The sequence below is a fragment of the Hippopotamus amphibius genome, chromosome 9, assembly GCF_030028045.1.
Source record: "Hippopotamus amphibius kiboko isolate mHipAmp2 chromosome 9, mHipAmp2.hap2, whole genome shotgun sequence".
Taxonomy (NCBI): Eukaryota; Metazoa; Chordata; class Mammalia; order Artiodactyla; family Hippopotamidae; genus Hippopotamus; species Hippopotamus amphibius.
The window spans coordinates 12,061,000-12,085,896 of record NC_080194.1 but is presented as its reverse complement, the minus strand read 5'-3'; the positions used below and the strand labels follow the sequence as shown (position 1 = coordinate 12,085,896).

Below are 24,897 nucleotides of genomic sequence, written 5' to 3'. Positions count from 1 at the left end.
GTAACAACCTAAATGGGAGAAGAATTTGAAAAAGAATAGATACATGTATATGTATAACTGAATCACTTCGCTGTACACCTGAAACTAACACATTGTTAATCAACAATACTCCAATATAAAATAAAAAGTTAAAAAAAAATTTAAAAAACCCCAAAATGTATATGAGTGAAAAACAAAAGGTGGCACCGGATCCCCCCTCCCCGCCCCCACATCCCCTTGCCCACTTCCGCTCCAGCCACACTGGCCTCCAGGCTCTTTCCGAAACTCACGGGCACATCCCACCTCGGGGCACTGGCTCCCTTTGCCCTCTGTGCTCTTTCCTTGGATGTCCACGGGCTCATGCCCACATCTCCATCTTTGCTCAAGGTCACCTTCTCAGGGAGGCCTCCTCTGACTGCCTGAGCTAGAACTGCACACACTCACCATACTCAACACTCCATGTTCTAGTTTTGTTTTTGGCCGTCATGGTCATCACCATGGAGTGTATTACCTACTTACTTATTTTGTTCACTGGCTGACTTTTCCCACCAGAGGGCAGGGATTTGTGTTCCCACGTGGACCCCCCAGTGCCTAGTGCAGTGCTGGGCACGTAGTAGGTGCTCAGTAAGTGCTGCAGAGCAGCCACAAACTGTACTGCACTTTCCTCACCATTCCTGCTGTAGGGACATGATGCTCTGACTACTGAACAACAGAATAAGTACGTCGTCCAGGGAGGGAAAGGTGTCCTGTGCATCACACCGCTGCCCAGAGTGGCCTGTCTCAGTGCCAGTGGGTCTTGTCACTCCCTGGTGTGACATCCTGCAATGGTGCCCTGTGGTCTCCAGGGCAGAAACTGGCATGTTAGTCAAGCCTTTCACACAGGGACCTCCACCCTGGTCTCCAGGCTTATCTCTTGCTGCTCCCCAACTTCTTTCCCCTTCTTGGGTCAGATGGTCCCAATGGAGCGTGACTTTCTCCTGCCTCAGCGCCTTTGCACAGGCTCCCTGCTCCCCACTTCCACCCAGCTGACTCCACTCTCACAAAACCTCTTCAGGAAGTCTTCTCGGAACTCACACTCTGGGTTCAAGCCCTTCTCTGTCCCACAGCACCTGTATGTTGCTCTGTGTCCCAGCACTGGCCCCACGCTACCTCTACTGTAATTGTTCGCCTGTACTAACAGCTGATGTTAATAGAGCACTTACTAAATGCAAAGCGCTTGGTAAGGGCTTCACATACAGCATCTCATTGAATCCCTGACAGGGCCTTATTAGTGTGGTATTTTGGCTATTTCCGTTTGTTAAGGAGGAAACCGAAGCCCAGAGAGTTTACGAATTTCACCCACAGAGGTGGAGCCGGGACTTGGACCTGGAGCAGTTCCATTCTGAAGCGGATGTTCGCACCTCCTGCTTCAGCATGTCTTACATGGCAGGGGGTCAAGAGACACGCAATGAATACTTACTAAATGTGTTGAGTGTTTGCTACTGCCAGGTGCTCACCCAATCTCACCCACCCTTGTGACGCATTTCTTACTCTCCCCATTTTACATATAAGAAAACAGAGGTGTCAAGTGGCTGGGTGTCTCCCTGAGGCCCTTCACTGACAGGCTCACGAGTGCTGAGCCACTGTGTAGTTTCTGTAGCGGGTGCAGGATGGACAGCACGAAACAGGTCCCAGTCTCTCCTCTCAGGGGATGTACACCCAAGTGGTGAGGAACAGCCAATGAATAAGCATGGGCTGCTTCAGCTGGTGATAAATGTTGTGGAGGAGAAGGCAGCTGGGGGGGAGGTTAGAGGTGATGGTGAAGGTGCTGAGTGACGTTGCAGGCGTCATAAGAGCCCGTGGAGAAAGCCCTCGAACAAGAAGATGCTTGAGCGGGATGGAGTGAGCCCTGGTGATGTTTGGTGAGCACCATCTGGGTCACGTGCCTGCCTGACCGCGGAGCTGAGATCACGTGCGCATCAGGGTCCTCAGTGCCAATAGCTGCAGCGCATCGTTCAGGGGGATGAAGTATGACATGCGTGACTTCAATTTTTGGGGTCCCTCCGGCCTCTTCACCCTTTCCTACGTTATAGCCTGGAATTGTACTGACGTGGGAAAACAGGCCCATGCGTAAAGGCCAAACTACAATGAATGCTTAGGTGAGATCAGCTGACGGTGGGGGGGGGGGTTGCCGCCAGGTGGAGAGAGGTGAACGCAGGTGAGCAGGTTGATCAAGACCGAGAAAGGGTTCTGCCCTCCCATCTGATCCAATGCCACACCCTGCGGCGTCACCTGCAGAGCAGACCTGGCCATTGTTTTAACATCTTTTAGGAAGAGAGAAAACAACCGGAGCGGTCGGGATAAACAAAGGTGAATTATTAACCGGTGACTAGACAACAAGCTTTCACTGAAATGCCAAAGTGGTAAGAAGTGGAGCAAGAGAGTCACCCTTTAAATTTTTATGATTTCTCCAATGTGCTTTGGATGGAAGAGATTTGGCTTGATAGGCTGCACACAGGATAGGTCAGCCCGATGTGGGGTGATGGGAACGGTGGGAGTTTCCCCTTGTGGGTCTTGCCAGAGATAAACAATCCTATTCTATTTGCTCCTAGCTCTCAGTGGTGGCTTTGAAGGTGGTCACAGCTCGGCTAGGCTGGAGGCCTTCTTTGGCTGGGGGTGGAGGTGGGGGGCAGGGGGGCAGAGGGGCTGAGGCCATCAGTGCGTGGCCACGTGAGGCAGGTGCCCAAATGCAAACCTCCCCAGGGTCAGCCACGGGTGGCAGCAGCAGCACCACGACGCCCCCAAACTTCTCTGCGGAGGCCCGTGTGTGCTGGGGTGGCTCCTAGTCTCACAACCATCTTCCTCGTCACTGTGTCCCTGCAGCTGGGCTGTGCCGGCGCAGGGTGAGTGGGGACCTGGCCCAGGCTCTCTGCTGTCTGTGGGATTTGGAGAGGTTTGGTTGCCTTGAAACTGGAGACTGTTAAACTGCGGCCAAAGGATATATTCTCAGTTGTTGATTGAAATCATGGTCCACTGTCCTCCAGAAGCTGGGATGGAGGCTGGCGTGGCAGTTTCTAAATCGAGCTCATCACGCGCGCGTCCCTGTGACACTAGTCGTCCAGCCATAGAGCCTGCGCCCCGTGCCAGGAGCAGGGAACGCCCAGTGGCAAAGCCAGGCACTTAGGCTTTGTTCTCTGGCGCTTCTGCGGCGCAGCTGGGGAAGGGCGTGGAGAGGAGAGATCACGTGCAGAGGGGCTGAGGTGCATCACTTGGGCCGGTTCTGACGGTCTCCTGGCTTGTCAGGCCTGGGCCCCTTTGGCAGGTACTAAGTTGAAAATCTTCTGTTCTCTGAATCATCGTGGAGCTGGGATCAGACCCAGGGGAGTCCTGAGTCTTAGGTCTCAACTGACTGGACAGCGGAGTGAACAGAAGGCTGTGTGTGTGCACGTGTGCGTGCAACCTGTAGGCACGTGGCGAAGAGCACAGCATGTAAGAGCACAGACTTTGAGGATATGAGTCGGAATCTCAGCTCTGCGTTGACATGTAGCTTGTGGGTTCCAGCACCTCCAGGTTCCTCAGATGCAAGTGGGGGTAACATTACTACCTAGTGAAGTTACGATGAGAATGACACAAGTTCACATATGTAGAATATTCGGCCCAGCCCCATGCCGGGCACACAGTAAGGGTTTCACAGACGGTGACCATAGCTATTAATCTTACAGCCATTGAAGATGGATGGGAACAATGGTTGAAGCCCCAGGATGCCACTTTGTACTAGTTTGCCAGGTCCCCCCCCCCCCCGCCCCGGGCCAGCACCTTTGCATGAGTCTCATTAACTACGAGCCATCATCATCATTTTTAAAAAATGAAAGCTCCACACTTCCCTTTCGTAAACCTTCTCCATTTGCAGAAGTGAAACCATGAGGGTTAATTTTCAGAATCAACAGGGCCATGTGAGATCCTCCATGACCTTATAATTACAAACATGATCTACTTAGTGAGCTCAGATTCCTTGTAGACGTTACCAACCACAGGCCTCTAATGGTTAGTAATTGTGATGGTTATTGCTAACGGGTACCAGTATTTGGAGCACAGGCCAGGCACTTCGTGCGCACTGTTACTTGAACTCATCACGACCCAGTGAGGGTCCCACCATTTCATAGACAAGGAAACCGAGTCTGGGGGAGGATGAGGAAGCCACAGACCCAAGCCCTTGCTCCATCCACCATGGTTCTCCCGCTGTCTTCTTGAGCCTCTCCTCGTTGCATCTTATCAGCCTGTGAGTGTGGTCCTACAAGAACCATCAATCAAGCCCATGTGCCCAACAGCAGCCTTGACACAGCCTCGGGCAGCTTGAACTTGGTTACTTACAGTCTTTGATGGCAGCCTTGGTCTCTTCAGGGTCATTAAAAAAGGAGTAACCTGGGAAAGAAAACAAAATCCACAAACCATGGCATACAATCCTGGTTCCCCTGGCCAGGCCAGGAGGGGACGTGCTGGGGAGAAGGGGAGCGGCTGTGGCCTCTGCAGCGCACCTTCATCTCAGCGGTAACCTTGGAGACCACCTGGCCTTTACAGGTCACCCTGAAGCCACCCCCGGAGAGATACAATCTCCCTATTTTTAAAGGCCACCGGGAGAGAACCCTGAGCCAGGCATCCCAGCAGCTTCTGGGCTTTTCTGTGTGGGCACTGGGAGCGAGTTCTGGCTTGGGGTCAGGAGGCCTGGTCTCTGAGCTGGGCTGAGTCACTGACCCCTGTGCAGACTTGCCCAGTCACCCCGTCTCCGGGCTCGTGTTCATGTGACAAAACCAACCCTGACCTCCCTGTTGGCTCTCAGAGGCTGTGATCTGGGATGCCACCTCTAATCCCTTGGGGATCTGAACGGCTGTCACATGCCGGTCAAAAGGGAAAATGGACATGGGAGGCCACAAGAAATGCAGAACCCGAAGCGAGGATTTAAAAAGGAGTCTGGAGAGGGTCAGGGCCTTGGTTGTCCCCTCTGAAGAGTGGGCTGGGCTGGGGGTGAATCGGGAGTTTCAGATCACATTTCCACATAGCAGCACGGACCAAAGGATGTCTGCTTTCTATCTTGGTGTCCAATGTGAGCACTAGTTTCCATTTACTGAGAAGACGAGAACAGGGCACAGTTGTGACTGGTGGTTCCTAGGGCCGTCGGTTCTAGGAATGATGGTTCTGGTCAGCCACACACTCTGTTCCCTTTTCCCGAGAACAGGAAGGGAGGGGGTGATGGGGGATCTTCCTCTCCTGCACTTCGGGGAGCCACCTCCACCCTCCAACCTTCCCGCCGACCCCGCCTCCCAGTGACCAGGGTCCCCATGCTTCCAGGCCCTTAAACCCTACTGCAGTACCTGCTGAACCAAACAACACGCTGGGCCTTGAGCTCTCTTTGACACCTCTCCCTGCCAAAACTTGTTCTGGGTCCTTTTCTGCCAGAGCCCTAATCTATGGGGTAATATAAGGCCTAAACTAGGTAATAACCCGTTTAACATATAATTTATTGTCCAAACAGGGACATTTTTGAGAATGAAAGCCAGGATAACAGGTGAAGACACCGTGTCCTAGGCAAATTAGGACACTGGAAACTTTGGTTGCAATACATATGTTGCAGTACACCTTACACATTCTTGCCTGAGGAATGTTAAAGGAGGAATCTGAGGACAGAGCAGGCTGAAGGAGTAGATCATCTTACAGATCAACAGGATAACTGCCCTGGTCCATAGCGTGCCTGAAAGTCCACCATTGGAGGTGGCTTTGTGACTCCAGGAATTCTTTAAAATAAGAAGAGGCAACTTACGTCCTGCTTAAAAAAACAGTTGATATGTAGCTTATTTGTTCTGCACAGACCTTGAGGTGATGGGACCAGCGATAGGTATTTTTTGATGTAACAGTTGCCAGGAAGGGAAGTGCCCTAGTGGGACTTCCCAGCACAGGGGCTGCTGGCACCTGGAGGCAAACGTGGTGGGCTTGACATTGGGCGGAGCCTGGCGGTGCCCGGATTCATCCTCTCCCAGGATGGAACCCTTGGGAGGGTTCTAAATGGAGCCCCCAGCTCCTCCCTGAGCCCCTATGATCAGACTCGCCTCCTTTCAGGGAAGGCCCACTCTGTGCAGACCCCTGCTCCTGGCGGGTCCCTGTCACGGCAGTAATCAAGCCGAGACTGGACAACCATAGACAGCAGGTCTCTGTGTCCCTTCCTCACCCCAGGGGGCCATGGCTCCCAGGGCAGAAGCCAGGCAGTGCTGAGGGCCCCCATTCTTAGCTTTCCTGCCCTCAGGCACCTGTGAGGGGGGACATCAAGGGGAGGGCAAAACTTGTTCCATGTCCTTAGAGCTGGAAGGTCCTCTGTGGGTTTCTGCTCAAATAGGAATCTCTGCCCACCCGCCCCCCCTCATCAAGCAGGGGACTATTAGACTGCTTGATTATCTCCAGTGATGGGGAGCTTCCTGCCTTAGGTATCTTTTGAAGCAGACTTTTTAAAAGAAGGTGCTAACTTTTAGAAAGGTCTTTCTTAAAAGTGAGCCGAGGGACTTCCCTGGTGGTGCAGTGGTTAAGAATCTGCCTGCCAAGGCAGGGGACATGGGTTCGATCCCTGGTTCAGGAAGATCCCGCATGCTGCGGAGCAACTAAGCCCGTGCACCACAACTACTGAGCCCGCCTGCTGCAACTATTGAAGCCCCTGCACCTAGAGTCTGTGCTCTGCAACAAGAGAAGCCCGTGCACCGCAATGAAGAGTAGCCCTCACTTGCCGCAACTAGAGAAAGCCCGCGTGCAGCAAAGATCCAATGCAGGCAAGATAAATTAAAAAAAAATTGAGCTTAAGTGTGCATCCTTTATTTTTTAAAATGTCTACCTCTTGGTTATATTCATGATGACAAAACAGCTGCCATTCACTGTATCTGCATCCTTATCTGCTGTGTCAGGTAATGTTTCACTGAATCCTGTCAAGAAGGCTGGGGAGGTGTGTATCATTACCCCACCACAGAGCTGAGAGCATGGAGATTCAGAGAGGTTAAACCACTTGCCAGAGATCCTGTGGCTCCAAAGTGTTAGAGCCAGGGTTGGAACAAAGCTCTTTCTGATCTTACAGCCCTTGCTTTGTACTGACTTTCATTGAATCAGCCTGTTTGCTGTGTGACCTTGGAAGAGTCACTTAAACACTCGGGACCTTGGTTCCTTTACCTGTGATAATGGGGATACAGAATTGTATGTTCTCAAAAAACCTTTCCGGGTTTAAAAACCTGTCCATCAGCATTCTACTCTTGCAGGGCACGTTGAAGTGTTAAATAATGCTACTGGCGCCACCTTGTGGTCATCCAATCCTTGACCATTAGGAACGTGATAAAAGGAAATGGCAATTAGTGGGACTCTGGAAACAGGGAAGGGAAAGGGTCCAGTTAATTTTCTTCTCCTTCTGCTGAATGAAAAGTCAAGCAGAAGTCTCTTTTCGTCCACCCTTTATGGTTACTAATCTTTATGAACATAATATTTTGTTGTATCAGCCTGGTTCCTGGGCTGTCCTTGAAAGTGTTTTAGTTTTTTTCTTTTTTTCTTTCTTTTTTTTCTTTCTTCCTTCCTTCCTTCCTTCCTTCCTTCCTTCCTTCCTTCCTTCCTTCCTTCCTTCCTTTCTTTCTTTCTTTCTTCCTCTCCTCCTCTCTCCTTTCTTTCTTCCTTTCTGCCTTTCTTTCTTTCTTTCTTTTTCTCTTTCTTTCCTCTCTTCTTTCTTTTCTTTTTTTTTTTTGGGGGGGGTACACCAGGTCTTCTTTCTTTTCTTTGTTTCATTTCTTTCTTTCTTCCTCTCCTCCTCTCTCCTTTCTTTCTTCCTTTCTGCCTTTCTTTCTTTCTTTCTTTCTTTCTTTCTTTCTTTCTTTCTTTCTTTCTTTTTCTCTTTCTTTCTTTCTCTTTCTTTCCTCTCTTCCTTCTTTCTTTTCTTCTTTCTTTCTTTCTTTCTGCCTTTCTTTCTTTCTTCCTTCCTTTCTGCCTTTCTTTCTTTCTTTCTTTTTCTCTTTCTTTCTTTCTCTTTCTTTCCTCTCTTCCTTCTTTCTTTTCTTCTTTCTTTCTTTCTTTCTTTCTTTCTTTCTTTCTTTCTTTCTTCCTTCCTTTCTGCCTTTCTTTTTCTTTCTTTTTCTCTTTCTTTCCTCTCTTCTCCTTTCTTTCTTTTTCTTTCTTTCTTTCTTCCTTTCTTTCTTTCTCTTTCTTTCTTTCTTTCTTTTTCCTTCTTTCTTTCTCTTTTCTTCTCTTCCTTTCTTCCTTTTCTTTCTTTCTTTCTCTCTTTCTTTCTTTCTTTTTCTCTTTCTTTCTTTCTTTCTTTCTTTCTTCCTTCCTTCCTTCCTTCCTTCCTCTCCTCCTCTCTTCTTTCTTTCTTCCTTTCTGCCTTTCTTTCTTTCTTTTTCTCTTTCTTTCTTCCTTCCTTCCTTCGTTTCTTTCTTTCTTCCTCTCCTCCTCTCTCCTTTCTTTCTTCCTTTCTGCCTTTCTTTCTTTCTTTCTTTCTTTCTTTTTCTCTTTCTTTCCTCTCTTCCTTCTTTCTTTTCTTTGTTTCATTTCTTTCTTTCTTTCTTTCTCTCCTCCTCTCTCCTTTCTTTCTTTTTCTCTTTCTTTCTCTTTCTTTCCTCTCTTCCTTCTTTCTTTTCTTTGTTTCATTTCTTTCTTTCTTTCTTTCTCTCCTCCTCTCTCCTTTCTTTCTTTTTCTCTTTCTTTCTCTTTCTTTCCTCTCTTCCTTCTTTCTTTTCTTTGTTTCATTTCTTTCTTTCTTTCTTTCTCTCCTCCTCTCTCCTTTCTTTCTTTTTCTCTTTCTTTCTCTTTCTTTCCTCTCTTCCTTCTTTCTTTTCTTTGTTTCATTTCTTTCTTTCTTTCTTTCTCTCCTCCTCTCTCCTTTCTTTCTTCCTTTCTGCCTTTCTTTCTTTCTTTCTTTTTCTCTTTCTTTCCTCTCTTCCTTCTTTCTTTTCTTTTTTTTTGGGGGGGGGGTACACCAGGTCTTCTTTCTTTTCTTTGTTTCATTTCTTTCTTTCTTTCTCTCCTCCTCTCTCCTTTCTTTCTTTCTTTCTTTCTTTCTTTCTTTCTTTCTTTCTTTTTCTCTTTCTTTCTTTCTCTTTCTTTCCTCTCTTCCTTCTTTCTTTTCGTCTTTCTTTCTTTCTTTCTGCCTTTCTTTCTTTCTTCCTTCCTTTCTGCCTTTCTTTCTTTCTTTCTTTTTCTTTCTTTCTTTCTTCCTTTCTTTCTTTCTCTTTCTTTCTTTCTTTCTTTCTTTCTTTCTTTCTTTCTTTCTTTCTTTTTCCTTCTTTCTTTCTCTTTTCTTCTCTTCCTTTCTTCCTTTTCTTTCTTTCTTTCTCTCTTTCTTTCTTTCTCTTTCTTTCTTTCTTTCTTTCTTTCTTTCTTTCTTTCTTTCTTTCTTTCTTTCTTCCTTCCTCTCCTCCTCTCTTCTTTCTTTCTTTCTTTTTCTCTTTCTTTCTTTCTTCCTTCCTTCATTTCTTTCTTTCTTCCTCTCCTCCTCTCTCCTTTCTTTCTTCCTTTCTGCCTTTCTTTCTTTCTTTCTTTTTCTCTTTCTTTCCTCTCTTCCTTCTTTCTTTTCTTTGTTTCATTTCTTTCTTTCTCTCCTCCTCTCCCCTTTCTTTCTTTTTCTCTTTCTTTCCTCTCTTCCTTCTTTCTTTTCTTCTTCTTTCTTTCTTCCTTTCTGCCTTTCTTTCTTTCTTTCTTTCTTTTTCTCTTTCTTTCTCTTTCTTTCCTCTCTTCCTTCTTTCTTTTCTTCTCCTTTCTTTCTCTTTCTTTCTTTTCTTTCTTTCTTTCTTTCTTTCTTTCTTTCTTTCTTTCTTTCTTTCTTCCTCTCCTCCTCTCTTCTTTCTTTCTTCCTTTCTGCCTTTCTTTCTTTCTTTTTCTCTTTCTTTCTTTCTTTCTTTCTGTCTTTCTGTCTTTCTTTCTGTCTTTCCTCTCTTCTTTCTTTCTCTTTCTTTCTTTCTTTTCTTCTTTCTTTCTTTCTTTCTTTCTTTCTTTCTTTCTTTCTTTCGTCCGTCCTTCCTTCCTTTCTCTCTCTCTTTCTCTCTCTCTCTCCCTCTCTCTCTCTCTCTCCCCCCTCTCCCCCTCTTTCTTTCCTCAACTTGCTTCCTTGTAACTAACTCTGTTTTACTTCCAGTCTCTGATTCTAGCATACTAGAACTTCTGGATATGGAAAGGTCTGGTTAGCAGAGGATTAGGTTTAACAGAGACTTGCAGTTAATAAAATTTTGCCATGTGAGTCATTTAGTAGGGAAGGACCTCCGAGGTCATTTGGTCCCAATCCAAGGCCCCTGTCCTCGAAGCCTAGCCCTCTGGACACTGACCTTGCGAGCGAATGTTCTGGAGGATGAAGTACAGGTACTCCCCGCAGACGCCGGCCGCCTCGATGAACTCCTCCTGCGTCATACTGCACAACTGCAGGCCGCTGATGTTGAAGTGGCAGAAAGAGATGCAGTTGGCATCCAGCTTGTACTGGTCACAGCAGAACTGGAGCCATTCCCAGACGTGGCGCTTTGTCCAGTACTCGGGGTGAACAGACGTCCAGTAAGAGTCGCAAGCTGCACCAGGAAGAGACAAGTGAGGGGCGACAGCAGGAGAGCATTAGAAGTCCCCCAAAAGAGGCTCTGGTTTTGTTAACATCCTCATCCTCTTCCAGTGGGCTGAAGGGGCCTCTAGCCTTGGGGTGTTCTGCTGGACCCTGGTCACCTTCCATCCTGTGGTGAAAACCAGAGGGGACTGGATCCTACAAGCAGACTTACGGGCAGAAGAGGGAATGGCAGGGGCAAGAGAGCTGGCCATGGCTTGGGAGTGCCTTGAAGAGGGGTCACTAGGGGAGAAGGAAAGAAAAAGGTCCTTCAGGTATTTGGTTTCAGACCATATGCTATCAAGAGCATAGACTTTAGACCCTGACAGTCCTGGGTTCAAATCCTGGTTCTGCTGCTTTCTACTTGGGCAGGGTCCATAGACATTTAAGCCTCAGTTTCCTCATCTATAAAATGGGGATAACATGCGCTACTCACAGGGCTGTTCTGGAGTTTGTGGTTAATGTATATAGACTATATGGTGAATAGAAAATTATTAATCAATTGAATACTTATTAAATGCCTACGGTGTGCCAGGCACCACTTGAAGCTGATTTGATTCCCTCTGCTCTTACAGACAGCCGTCCCACGCTGGCTGTTGGTTCGTGTGCTGCCCCTGGCCACCTTGTGCTGAGGGGCTCAGGCTGCTGAGACGTTTCCCAAGTGTCTGGCAGACCTTGGATCACCAGAGCAGGCACCTCCAGGGGAAGGGGGAGGTGGGAGAGTTGGTTGTATTGTTGCTCTTGTGTTTTTGGTGCTGTTTTGAGGAATTTCTATTTCAAGGTCAGATACCTTTCACTCCTTCAGTAAAGCCACCTACACGCTCAGATAGAGGTGGATGCCATCCTGTCTGGAAGGCTGATAGGCAGCTATGCCTGACCCAGGGGTAGCGATGGGTGCTCAACAGATTGCCCTAATGCCAGGAGAAACCAAAAGGGTGGCAGGTCGGGTATGGCCGTGCTGCGGTACCAGGTCCTTGGTCAGGCACTCTGACAAACAATTCTTGCAATTTCTATGGTGCTCATTCATTCATTCATCTGTTTATTCATTCAAAAAGCTTCAGTTTCCTTATCAGTAAAATGGGGATAACGATCGCACCTACATCACAGGGTTGTTCTGTGGATTAAATGAGTTAAGACATGTAAAAGTACTTAGAAAAGAGTCTAGAAGAATTTTAACGCTATTATTAAGATTATCATTGAACACCTTCTGTGTGTGAAGCAACAAATTGTAAGCTAAGGATTCATGATGACTAGGAGGTTTCATCCCTGTCCCTTAGGAGGCCACAGATGAGGAACCTGAGGGTCATGGAGGACTTGCCCAAGATCCCACAGCCCGTGTGGGGTAGAGCTGGGACGTGAGTCTGAATTCGAAAGCCATCGCTCTTCCTCTTCCCTCATGCTGGTCCTCAGAGGTCAGCACAGAGAAGAGATCAAACAGTGGAGACAGATGCAGAGCCAGAGAGAAGGGGAACGGCTGAGGAGAAAGGCAGGGAGCAGAGTCAGGCACGGGTGACTGGCTCCGGCTGTGTGGACGACAGAAAGCGTCTCTCACGAGGTAGACCCCACGGCACACTGCAGTGAGGCTGTTATGATTTCCCCTTTAAGTGCTGCATTTGCTGCTGCTGCCCCAAAGGAGCTGTGGCGCTTCTGGTCCCAGGCAGGAGATGGCTTCTGTGCCCCTACACAGCCCCTGGGTGTCGGCCAGGCTGCTACGTGTCCTGATCTACATCCGCTCTATGTCCTCAGATCCTCCCAAATGGGTAATAGGAGGAAACTGAGGCTCCCCCTAAAACTCAGAGCCCTTCCAGAAATCTCTTTTCCCACCATGAAGTGGATTGAGGTCAAACTTGAACACTAGGTTTGTTATAGACGGGGGTCCTTGGACTCTTTAATCGATGAAAGTTGATAAGAGGCCAGAGGAGGGATTCAGGTAAGGCTTTCCTGGGACTCGTGCTGCAGCAGGAGGGGGTGAGAACGAGAAACAGGTGAGCCTGTTGCATCCCCCGCCCTGCCTAACACGGTGAGGGTGGGGGCGGATTGGTGGGTGGGGCTGGAGGGAGGATCAGGCGGTCTGCCCCGGCCCCCCCTCCCCCCACCTGGCGGAGCGGAGCGCAGGGATGGTGCGCGGGACAGGTCTGCTCCCATACCTCGCACGTAGGGGCTGGGTTTGGGCTTTTTTGTATCTCCTTATTCAACATTTGCCCCAACTGGGCATGTCTGCAGTTATTTTTAGTCTCTTATAGTTTTTTTTTTTCTTTTGAATTTTGTTGTTCAAGGAGGCGCTTGTCCAGGTGCAAGCACTGCAGCAAAGGGCCCCAGGTCCCAGGTTTGCTTAAGTGTTTAATCAGATATGATTCTATATGCATGCGGGTCAAAGAGTTGATATCTGGCGAGAATGGTGGAGGCTGATGTTGTGGCCTTTACCTGCTGGATGAGGTGGGACCCCCATCAGCCATGGCGGGGCAGGGGGGAGGTGTCAGTGTCTCCTGGGAAAACCTGGCAGCCCTTCCCTGTCTGGCTTGGGCTCATGTGCTGAGTGCTGGCTTGAGTAAACCCGGGGCCTCCACCTCCCTGGTATTCCCATGAGACACGTTTATGAGGCTTGAAAGTCTCCCGCCCGGGGTCCTGAGCTGAGCACTGCCGGAGATGCCTGTGGGGTGCTGCCCTTGGAGGACACACTTTATTTCTTTCTGTGGAAAGGGTTGGCCAGGTCTCCAGGCCCCTCCCCCTGTCACGTCCACCCCCGCGTTATTTTCTTTGGCTCAGGGTGATGGCCAAGGCCATGTTGCTTCTGGAGGCCAGCGGGGCCGAAAGGATTCGGAGAAGAGTCCCTGACTCTAGGAAGGTGTCGCTGGCGCAGCCTCCCTCCCCTGGGATGGGGAGGGCTCTCTCCTCTGCAGCTTCCCCACAGAGCAGGCTTTGTGCGCTGCTCCCGCTCCTGGAGGGAGGCCAGAGCCCGGGCTGAGCCTGGCAGGCTCTCCCCACCAGCAGCGTCCTTCCCACAGTCCCTGGAGTGGCCAGGAAGATGGCTGTTCTCAGCCCCACGGAGGGCGAAGAGCCAACATCGTGGGATACCTTTTGGTTCTGGGGTGTCTTCACCATCCTGCCCTCGTGGGGGTGAGGGAGGCCTGCTTCCTCCTCACCCTTCCCCCTTTGCCCCAGCCCTCCCTCAGCATTGCCTCCAGCTCCAAGTCTTCACAGGGACTTCTGGGTACCTAGGATGGGGTCCCCACCTGTCTTCTAATTCCTGCTCGTCCTCAAGATCACAGCTCACTGCCCCTCTCACGGAGGCTTGTCCTCCCAGCACAGCCCCCCCATTGCCACCCAGGGGGTCCTTCTGCCACCCCCCTGCCACCGGGTGGGCAGGGCCAGCTCTGCTCTCTTCACCCTGAGTCAGGAGGGCTGGGAGCCTAGCCCCTGTGGGTGCTCAGGGAGTGGAATGACCAGCCGGGGGACTGATAGTTATTTTCTCCACTTCACAGGGAGGAAGAGGAGGTTCTGGGAGATTACGTGACTCTATGAAGGCCACACACTGGTCAGTAAGGGAGTTAGGCCCCCACCCGCTCTTCCATCTTTGGATGTGGGACGTTTGCATCATATTTGCTTCACTCTTCTTGGTTGACGAGGACCAAATTGGACCCACATCTGGAGTACTGACTAAACAATTTGGGTGAAGGTGTGTAAATAAATATAAATATATTAAAATATAGGCACATAATTTATATAAATATTTATATAATATGTGTATGTATATGTATTTAATATATTGTGTATATATAGTTATATGTTATGTGTATATATATAGACATATATATTATGTACGTATATAATGTAGGTTTGAAAAATCAGAAGAAGGAGAGACGGATGACAGTATTTGAATGACATGAAGACCATTTTACTATAAGGAAGAGATGAACTCAGGGAAAATAAAAGACAGGGTGATACACCCAGAGCATATATTATCTTTAACAGGTTGTATTGTCTGGAAATATAACATGTTTTCCTCGATGTGTCTACTTTTCACAAAATAATTTAGACTTTCTGGAAAGAGCTGAGTTATGAGGCCCTCCTGCCTGTGTTTACCAGGTGGGCACGGCTGGCGTCCTGTGCCCAGTAGACTTAATCCACAGGCCACGATTAAACTGCAGGCTGGAGGTCGGAAGTAGGTCAGGACACTGGTTTAAGGGCTAGCTGCACCGGGAAGAAGAAGGGGCTGAAGGGAGTTTTCAGAATTTTCAGCAATTCTGGGGGGCAGAATTCTCACACGTGATGCTGTAACCTGGGATGCACTGAAACTCAGAGGGAGGGCTTAAGCTTTTAGAGTTGGGTCGGCACACTGAGGTGCCCACAGGGTCAGCAGGTCATGTCCGTGCCCAAAGTAGCCCTCGATGGGGACGCTGGGAGTGGGCAAGTTCATGCCAAGTGGACAGTTGTGGCCCAGCTCCAGCTGGCTGTTGCTAGGCAGGAAGGTGGGCCCTGGGTTGCCAGGCCCAGACTGTTATGTGAAATCTCATGATTTTTAAGTGCTGACTGACTTGTTTTAAAAACCACTCTGAGGGCCAATCAAAACTCTTCCATGGGCCGGCTCACTCCTGGCAGTCACTTTGTGATGAAGAATTTCATAAGTTTCTGGACTGTTGTTTCCTTTGAGACTATTGTTTAGAGCAGGCAAGCTAAGACTTCTGATTTTTTTTTTAAGTCGAATAGTATTTTCTCCAAATTGAAACATCTGGAGAGAAGCAGCGCTGCTTTGCTGGGAATTAAGGGAAAGCGCTATATGGCTTCCCCTCCTTAGCCCCAGAAGGCTCCTTGAAAATCACTGTTCTAGAGCTTGAAACCAGGGCTCCTGTTATTTGGATTCCCCCTAAAACCTGAAAGAGTGTGTGATCTCGCACTTAGCGGTCCTGCCTCCTAGGACTCATCCACAAAATGGGAATAATGGGATCTACTCCATCATACTGTTAAAAAGATTAAGTGAATCACTACGTGGAAAGTGCTTGGAACAGGACAGGAAGGTAGTTAAGTGCTCATTAAATACCACCCATTTATACTTGCTCATATCAGGGGGCTCTCCATACAATTAACTCTGTTAATTGCTTTTCCTCAGCTTGTTAGCTGTGCAATACTAACAAAGTTTCCTAACCACTCTGGGCCTCAGCTTCCTTCGTCCATAAAAGAGGAATAATAATAGTGCCTACCTCTTAGGAAATTTGCTGTGAAACGGAGGAGAAATGACACATGTAAAGAACTTAGCACAGTTCTCCGGACGACAGTAAACTTTCCATATGTCCCTTGTAATTAGTTATTATTTTGGGATGACATTTGTTCTCAGGGAAATGAGGCCGTCTCCACCGGGGCCTCAGTCTAGCTGAGGGACAAGCAGAGCAAAGCCAACCCAGGACTCGGTGAAAGGGAGGCAGACAGTCTGGGTCAGAGGAGGCCGAGTTAGACGGCCTGGACCGTAATTAGCATGATGTATTAGCATCGGGAACTGGGAAAGTCTTATGCCTGGGGCAGCGCTGGAGAGGCCAGTGAGTGGACTGGGTAGCACCAGGCACCATCGATTGTGGCTTTGTCACTGAAAGGAAGGCCTTTATAAGGACAGAACTGAAATAATATATTGCTTCCAGGTTTTCCTCCAGAGCTGGTCTAGCCCCATCCAATAGTCCTCCTTGGCTTTCCTTCCAAGCCTGTGGAATGATTTAGACCATGAGATGGAAAGAAATAAAAGACCTGGAGCAGTGTAAGAAACTGGATGGAGAAGAGATGAGAAGGGCTGGCTGGGTATCAGCAAAGACCTGAGGCTGTGGGCATGTGGTTAGAAAGGGGCAGAGAGCACCAAGCGCTGAGCAGTCCCAGGGCCATAGCTGCCCAAAGACTTGGACGAATGCAGATGAGGCTGGAGGTGGCTGACGGTGGGGTCTCTCCTTGGGGGTGTCCTGGGGTGTGACTACCGCCACGGGGCTCACCTTAGGCTTCCCGATGATTTTGTATTTCATTATCTGGTTTTGATTTAGAAATTCCTAGACTGTCTCTCTTGTATCTGACCTCACACTTCTATACCCTGAACACGAATCTTGTCTAAGAAAAGGCCCTGTGGGACCCAGATGCCTCTCTTCCTGATCATCTAGATGTTAATACCCAAGGTCAGGGTTTTGCACCTTTTTTTTTCTTTTTTAAGAAAAAAGTTTTGTCTTCAAAGAAAATCTCCCATTGCTCATGTATTTGTCAAACACTTAGTACGAGCCAGTTACCAGGCTACACTCCTTGAGTTTTCTCTTGCCATCCTCAGTATGAGGCTATGAGGCCTCACATAGCTTATTTTACACAGTAAATGAAGAAAGTAAGACACAGACCAGTGAAATCCCTTCTTGAGGTCACATAATGAGTAAGTGGCTGAGCGAGGAGGTCATATAGGTGGATTCCAGTTCCTGCAGCCAAGCCTTAGTAACCACCAGGCTGCACCATCTTCAGAATCAAAGTGAAGGTGGGGTGGAGAGGGGGAACCTAAAGCTTGTCCTCAGCTGTCACTCCAGGTCCCCAAGGGATCTATCTCCCACGAACTCCTAGAGCTGCCCCAACCTAGAAACCTCTGCTGCAAATAAGCAAGATCCCAAAGCCACGGTGTACCATGTGTTGGCCTTGGCAGTCAGGGGAGGGGTGTGTGGGTGTGCGAAGGTCAGGATGGAGTTCCAGAAAGTAGGGGTGAGGTCAGGATACTGCATGACTTGTCAGATCCTTGACTACTGGAACTTGATTGGAGAAATAATCTCTTCAAAATATCACATGCTTATGAAATTTCTGCAGTTACCTCCTATGCCCCTCTTTGATAAAATTTTCCGGTATCTGTAATTCTTTATTTTAAGAGAGCTGAAGGGAAGGCCAGGGTGAGCTCATGACATTCTAGAGCAACCTGCAACCTGTGACTGTCCACTTGCCTGCAGTTCAGCCTGCAGTGCAGCCTCACAGAAGTGCTGCTTCGAAGAGAGGGCAGATCCTGCACACTTAACACATGTAGGTCACAGGTTCAGCTGCCCTCTGCTAAGGCCACCTAAGAGTCAGTAACCAGCTGGTTCTCCCAAATGGGTTGTGTATTCCTCCCTGCACTCTCGCAGACACCATTTATCCAGCAGGTACCTCATTTCTTTTTCCCTTTCTCTCCCTTTGGTCTCAACGTGTCTAAGTAGCCAACAATTCTGAATTGGAAAGGTTGAGATGGAGACCTGTGTTGCTTTTGTTCAATATGAAAAGTGAATCCAGGAGAGAGAAAGCTATTTTTCCCCCAGCTGGGAGTCGTGAGCTGTCCTGCCTACAGTGGCCACACACCAAGTGCCGGGCGCTTTGCTAAACACGTTGTGTGTGGAATCCCAGTCGGTCCTCCCAGCGCTGGGAGAGGATGCTGTTTCAGCTGAGGAAAGCACATCTCAGAGATGTTAGGGAGAACTTGCCCAAGGCTGTGGTGCTGGTCTGTGCCAGCACCAGCCCTTGACCTCAGACCCAAACAGGAAGCTGCCGTTGGGACAACCCTGAATTCAAGCTGGAATTTCCTGAGAGGTGGGCAAGGACCTTAGGAGAGACGGCAGAGCAGTGCCTGGAGGAGAACCTGGCTGTCCCCTGACATCTCCCTCTTCTCTGAGACACATGGGTCTGCAGAGGTGACACATGGGTCTGCAGACACTCAGACCCATGTGTCCCCTCTTGCAGTGACAAAAAAACAGAAGGCACTTCAGGCCATTCCACCTACCCATGAGAGTCAGTGAGCCTGGGTCCTCACTGGAGACTCACCTTTCACACCCAAACATGACCTTTATGAGCTCAGAGACACTCAGCTCCTTCTGAAATCCAGAGGGCCAGAGGGCAAGCTCAACGTCTGGCTCCTTCCTCAGAGAATGTCAGGAAGCTGGGCTACTGTCGGAGGATATTTTATCCTCACATCTTGGTGGGAATTTCTAGTCTCCCAGTGGGTGGTGGGGGATGAAGGCTACCTCTGTGGTGTTGCCTGATGCAGGAATCAGAGACGCCTCAGGCAGCGATCCTAGCAAGGACCTGGTCCAAACCCTCATTACACGGATGGAAATGCAGGGGCCTGAGACAGCAAAAAGCTGGGTCTGTACTTTTTAAATGAACAGTTCCGTGTTATCAAGGACTTTCACACTGTTGTGCAACCATCACCACTATCCATGCTCTTCATTTCAAACTGAAACTCATCCTTCATTTTTACACACTCATGTGTGCCTGCCATGTGCCTGACCGTATCCCAAGCACTTCACACCTATTACCTCATTTCACCCTCACAAGTCTGCGAGATAGGCACTGCTACTATCTCCACTTTACAAATGAGAAAACTGAGGCATGAGATGGTAAGATGGTGCCGGAATGAAATAGCAGAGCTGGGCTTCACGTTTAGGACGCCTGGCTCCGAAGTCCGAGCTCTTGACAACTACAGAAACTCCTGGAACATTGCACAGGGTAGGCCGCTGAGGCCACCCCCTCCCATCCCGCGCTAATGCCTCCTGGTAGAAAAGGCAGGAAGAGGAGGCTCCCAGGATGGCAGGTCTGGGTTATGCATGGGTGGAGAGAAGGACCAGGAACTTGGCTCCACCATCGTGGAACGCATGGGGAAGGGACGGGGACTTGAAAGCCTTCATTTTCCTCATTCAAATCCTCCTTCAAAAAAGCCTCTCGACCAAATACTGAGTGGGGGAAGATCAAGTTCATTTCTCATTGTCTTTCTGGGAAACAAGGTGCTCCTGAGGCCTGAAGGGGGGTGGTCACGTGCAGCTGGATGACCCAGGTCCACGCGTGATTACCTGGACCCTGGCGAGCGTGAGCGATGGCATATGTACAACGTGTGTTGCGTGTGGGGTTGGGGAATGGTGTGGGACTGGATTACGTGAGTGTGTGCCTCAGGTCTGTCTGTGCAGCGCTGGTCTCTAGCCTGGAGGCAGGGGCTCCTTGAGGTGGACATTTCACAGTGTTCTCGGGGGCCTGGCCTCTCCTGGAGGCTGCCTGCCTCCTGACCCTGAGTGTGGGCTCCGCTGGGCCGGAACACAGAGGGTCAAGGCTGGGTGGCGAGGCCCGAGGGCTCGATCAGCGCTTGCATCACCCGCCATGGGGCGTGCACCTGCCGTGCTAGCAGTCAGCCAGGCTTGCTGTGATGTGCAGTCACCCAGGCACCTGGGGACAGAGGCCCTCAGAGGGTTTCTAGGGCAAAGCTCAGCTGGCCTCCCTTCGGCATGGGGCTTGCACAAGGCCCCATGCTTCCTTCTTAGGTGCGGAACACTGGGCTGGGAGAGGAGGAAGCGTGGGAGGGTGGCCTGGGGGACAGTGTGGGGACTCCTGTTTACTGAGCACTTGCTTGGTGCCAGGCTAGCTATTTCGCAGTTTGGCTCCCTTAATCATCACAGTAATTCTCACCATCCCTGCTTTAGAGATAAGGGAATAGACGCTCAGAGAATATCTATAATATTAATACCAATAACCACAGCATTACATCATTTATAAGATGACCATGTAGGATAGTTAAGAGTACAGATGCTCAAGTCAACTTGCACAAAACTAACTGTGAGACCTTGGGCAGGTCACATAACCTCTCTGTGCCTCAGTTTCTTCATCTATAATGTGGAAATAATGATTACTAATTTCTTCTAGGGTTTCTATAAAGATGAGACGGGTACTGGCTGCAGGGGCCTGGGCAAAGCCAGTAGTTAGCAAATGTTGGCTAAAGCCATGATGATCAAGCAATCACAGTGTACTAGGCTTCAGGCTAAGAGTTTTTCTACTACCTTGTTTGAATATAATAACTCTAAGAGATAGGTGTCATCATCTCTCTTTTACCCATTAGCAAAATAAAGCTCAGAGAGGTTATTGGACTTCCCCAAGGCCACAGAGCTGGGAAGAGGTTGGGGCGAGGATTCCAGGGCTTTCCTTTCTGCAGAAGCGCCCTTCCTCCTGCCCGAGTCTCCTGAGACCCTCTGCCTTGAACACTGGTGAGAGCTGGCATTTTCAGGTCCCCAGCATGGCCTTGCTGCTCGCCTGAGACCAGCACTGCCTCCTGCCCCAGCCTGTCCCAGCTCAGACAGGCTTCTCCAGACGTACATACCTGTCTGATGCTCAAAGGCAGGATAATACTCTTCATTGCCGAACAGGTCAGTCCACGACATCAGGGGGTCGCAGAAGGACGTGTTGGGCAGGAAGGTGCTGTGTGTCACTGAGTCCAACATTACCCTGTAATGGCAGGAGAGGCCATGAGGAGGGGGATGAAGGAAGGAAGCCACAGTGTAGGAGCCCCCAGCAGGGCAATGCTTGGTTTTATTGATGACAGCAAACACTTACAAACATGCAGCTCCCAGGAGCCAGGCACCCCTCTAAGTGCTTTCCCCTGTGACATTATTTAATCCTTGCCACGTCCTGTGAGGTTTGTGTGTATATCCCCATTTTATAGATGAGAAAACTGAGGCAGAGGGGTTGGGACAATTGCCCAAGTAACGTGGCCAGTAAGTAGCAAAGCTGGGATTTGAGGATGAAGGCTTTTATTACACAATAATGCCTTTCTTTGCTTTTCCTATTCTCTCACACCTGACCCCTGAACTCTGGATCATAATGTCTAAAAATATACTTCTGGGACTTCCCTGGCGGTCCAGTGGTTAAGACTTTGTGCTTCCGCTGCAGGGGGCATGGGTGTGATCCCTGGTTGGGTAACTAAGATCCTACATGATGCTGTGTGGTGTGTGGCCAAATATATATATATATATATACACTTATGAAAACAGGGCAGGAATTATTATAAATGAATAAGCCCACAAACACTAATCCACAATTCTGAAATCTGAAAGCTCTGAAGCTGAAAGTATATTTCTGTGTGTCTGTGTACGTGTTTATGTGTTTGCTTCTGACTTATTTCCCAGCAAAACAGTCCTGAATTGATGTTATAAAATTTTTATATATGATTATAATATATATCTATACTTCTATATATGTATATAAACTAACTACTAAACATTTATTAAACGTGTGTAAATATAGATATGCTGTATAGTTTTATTTGTCCTACTTGATGAATATTTGCATGACACACTGCAGAAATATTTATGTATTTAAGCAGCCCTAGCAGGTAATACCTTGAGAGGGGTACTCTGTGCTCTGCAGTATATACCCTGTGTCACCTTCCTAATGCCTGAAGAACTCTGAATTCTGCAGCCCATTTTGCCTCAGGGTTTTGGATAAGAGAGTGAGGCTCTGTGATCATTGTAACACGCTTGCTTCACTGAGGGCTCTGGGCTGAGCCGTTTACGTGTATTCTTCACAGTGTTCCCAGAGCAATCACTCTGAGACAGGTTCTAGTAGGGGTTCTGTTTTTGTAGATGAGGGATGGGCGCTCTGAGATTCCAGGTAACATGCCACATAGCACCCAGGTGGCAGGTGGTGGCGTTTGGGTGACAATGCAGGTTGGTGTGTTGAAGAAGTCACGAGCCTAACTGCTGTGCACACTGGTGAGTGGGAAGCTTTGTGTTGGAAAGGGGATAGCAAAGAATGGGCTAGGGCCTCCATTCGCAAGCATTTTGCCCATGCCAGTCTCATCTTTCAAGTTTCCCTTTGCTCTTTCCCATATTCCCACCATTCAGAAAAAATAAAAAATAAAAAAGAATTCATGTTTGGTGAATTAGAAAAATCTGTTCACCCAGCTTCTATGATTATTGTAATAATATTGATGAAATAGCGTGGTTCTACCCCTTTTCGCAAAGGGGACACAGCAGCTGAAAATCACACAGCTGAGAATCGCCAAAGCAAAGACTAGATTCCTGGTCTTGGGTTAGTGAGTGCGTGGAATTTTAAGATGGTCAGGAGCTTATTAGTTATCGAGTCCAGTGTTTCCCAAACTTCAGTCATTCACCTGCCACCATGATAACTTACTTAATACTTAAAAAAAAAAATCACCTCCCTTTTTAACATAATTACATTTACTTAAAAGGAAAACTTTGTAACACCACTATAAATGGAAAGCCAGTATTTATTTAACATACATAAAAATAAAGACATAAGCACTGAAATAAAAATTAGTCATCTGTGCACTGCCTAGATCAGAGTTTCACAAACTACAACCTACAGGCACAATCTAGCCCACCACCTATTTTTGAATGGCCCACAGCTAAGGATGATTTTACATTTTTAAATGGTTATATATTAAATGGTTATATAAGTATGTACATAATGCACTTGGTTTTGCCTTTAGGCCTGCAAGTCCTAAAATATTTCCTATCTGGTGCTTTAAGAAAAAGTTTGCTTACCCCTGACCAGATTTATCTCATGTATCATGAGTGGTCTGAGTCATGCATGTTGGAAATTACTGAGTTGGTCCAATCTTTCCCCGCACCCAGTCGTTTTATAGCCGGGAAAGTTAAGGCCCAGGAAATTTGTGTAACTTTGTTAAAGTCATACAGCCTTACAGTATAGAGAATTCTTAAGTTTTCCAACTTTCAAATCATTTGCTTCGCTTTCTAAAAACACTCAGAGCCTCATCTGCTCACAGACGCATCCCAGGCTCACTTGCACATCAAATAGGACCTCAGTGCTGAGAGGGGCAGGGATCATGTGATTCTAGAAACAAAGATCAATTCTTTGGGGATGTTTGCAAATCTGTCATCCTCACCCCTATCAGATGTGCACAAGAACTGTGCTCCAGACATAGATCAATACTGAGCTCAAATTCTCACATGTATGCACCCTTCCCGGGCATCAGTGGAGAGTTGCCAGACGCCACTAGGAAGCCTCCTTCCTGGTGCTGGGAGAGGGCTAATGTATCCAGCATGTTATCGCATTCCTTCATCTCCCCCGGGGGCTGTATCAAACAGAGGTCAAGGCTGCCTGGGTTTGGACTCTGAGTTTCCCACAGATTGACGGGTTTTATTGCAGAGCAGGTAGCGGGATGAAGAGGTGATGAAGAGGTTGGGGGTGGGAGATTACAAGGGAGGGCAGGGCCCCTGGAACCCAAGCCCCCTCTGCTTTCTGGACTTGACTCCAGAAAAGTTCCCCTAAGTGAGGGCTCGAGGTAAAAATGCTCCCTGCCCCTCTGGGCCGGAGGCTCAGAAAACGGAGGAAGAGGACGGCAGACCTCTGACATGCCCTTCATGGATGGGCTTGGAGAAAGGAGAGGTGGCCTCCACGTGGAGGAAAATAGGAAACAGTCCCCAGGTCTTCGGTGTTAATTAGAAATCCTCCAGATATGTAATGTGACAGTAGGAGTGCGCGCTTCCTTGCCTGACCAAGCTCTCAAAAGTCATTCAGTAAATTGAATTTGATCACATGAAAATTAGGCATATTTTTAAGCAGTACGATATTTACCTCCTTTAAAGATTCCTTTTTTTTCTCTTTGCACCGGCCCACTCACTTGCTCTGTAATCTCCCCAGTGCCGTCTGCATCTGATTCCCTTCGGGGGTTCCTTCTTTGGCAAATTATATCCGTTAAATTTTCTTAAAGAGCTGTCTCGGGTGTACCACTTACTATTTTTCTTCTGTAATTTTTTTTTTTTTTTGCTTTGTGGAAAAATGTGTTTTATAAAAGGCAGCAGCTTTCTTTTTGTGGGTGTATGCTATTGCAGTGGGAGGAGGGGGTATTATTAACTCTGGACTCTCCACAAAAGACCTTGGCCACTTAGCCAGCGAGTTTCTGGGTGTGAAAGTTTGGGAATAATGGCTGCTTTGTATTCAGCAGCGCAGCTTCTTAGGCCCTCTGTGGTCCTTGCAGTGATTGAACACTTTAGCCCTTAATATTTCTTTAGCGTAGGTGGAAGAGGGTGGTGGGAAAGAACAGCTGTCTGGGGACTCTCTGCTCAGGGAGGATGCTGATGCCCAGTGATATGTGGCCCAGGCCTGAAGTTAGAATATGCATTCCCAGCGGGGGAGGTGGGGGGGAGAGTGACCCCAGAGGAAAAAATTGGTTCTTGAGGGTAAAAAAAAAAAGTTAGCCGTTATTATCCGTCGTGACCCTCCAAAGAGCCACACTGTGTAAGTGATAAACAGTGAATCTGTGATATGAACATTTCACGGAAGGGGTGCGATTAAGAAACAATGATCTAAAAAGGCTCCCCCGTGGGGGTGATAACGAGACAAAGGGTGAGAAGCACAGGGTTAGACCGAGAAGGAGCCGCAGGACAAGCAGGGGATGCCTAGGGAGGGTCCCAGGCCTGCTGCTCTCACCTCACAGTTTTGTTTCTCGAGGGGCTGACTGGTTTGTCATCACAGAAAGAGCGCTAGGCTGGGAGTTATGATTCTGCCTCTCGCTCCTCCCCAAGCCTCAATTCTTCATCTGCGAAATGAACACACCGACGGGTGGACTCCAAGACGTGCCCCAG

General features: G+C 48.4%; 1 protein-coding gene across 4 annotated transcripts in view; it reads right to left on the bottom strand.

The window, feature by feature from the left end:
• The window catches only part of ELF5 (E74 like ETS transcription factor 5), a 42,527-nt gene that overhangs the window by 2,973 nt on the left and 14,657 nt on the right, over positions 1–24,897 (bottom strand). For 3 of the 4 annotated variants that reach the window (XM_057749684.1, XM_057749686.1, XM_057749687.1), the window contains exons 2-4: positions 20,649–20,773; positions 10,287–10,520; positions 4,330–4,380 (exon numbers count right to left, since the gene is read on the bottom strand). In XM_057749684.1, coding sequence (XP_057605667.1) covers positions 4,330–4,380; positions 10,287–10,520; positions 20,649–20,773 — 410 coding nt within the window. The remainder of the gene's footprint in view (positions 1–4,329; positions 4,381–10,286; positions 10,521–20,648; positions 20,774–24,897) is intronic. The other variant, XM_057749685.1, reaches the window with a different exon arrangement.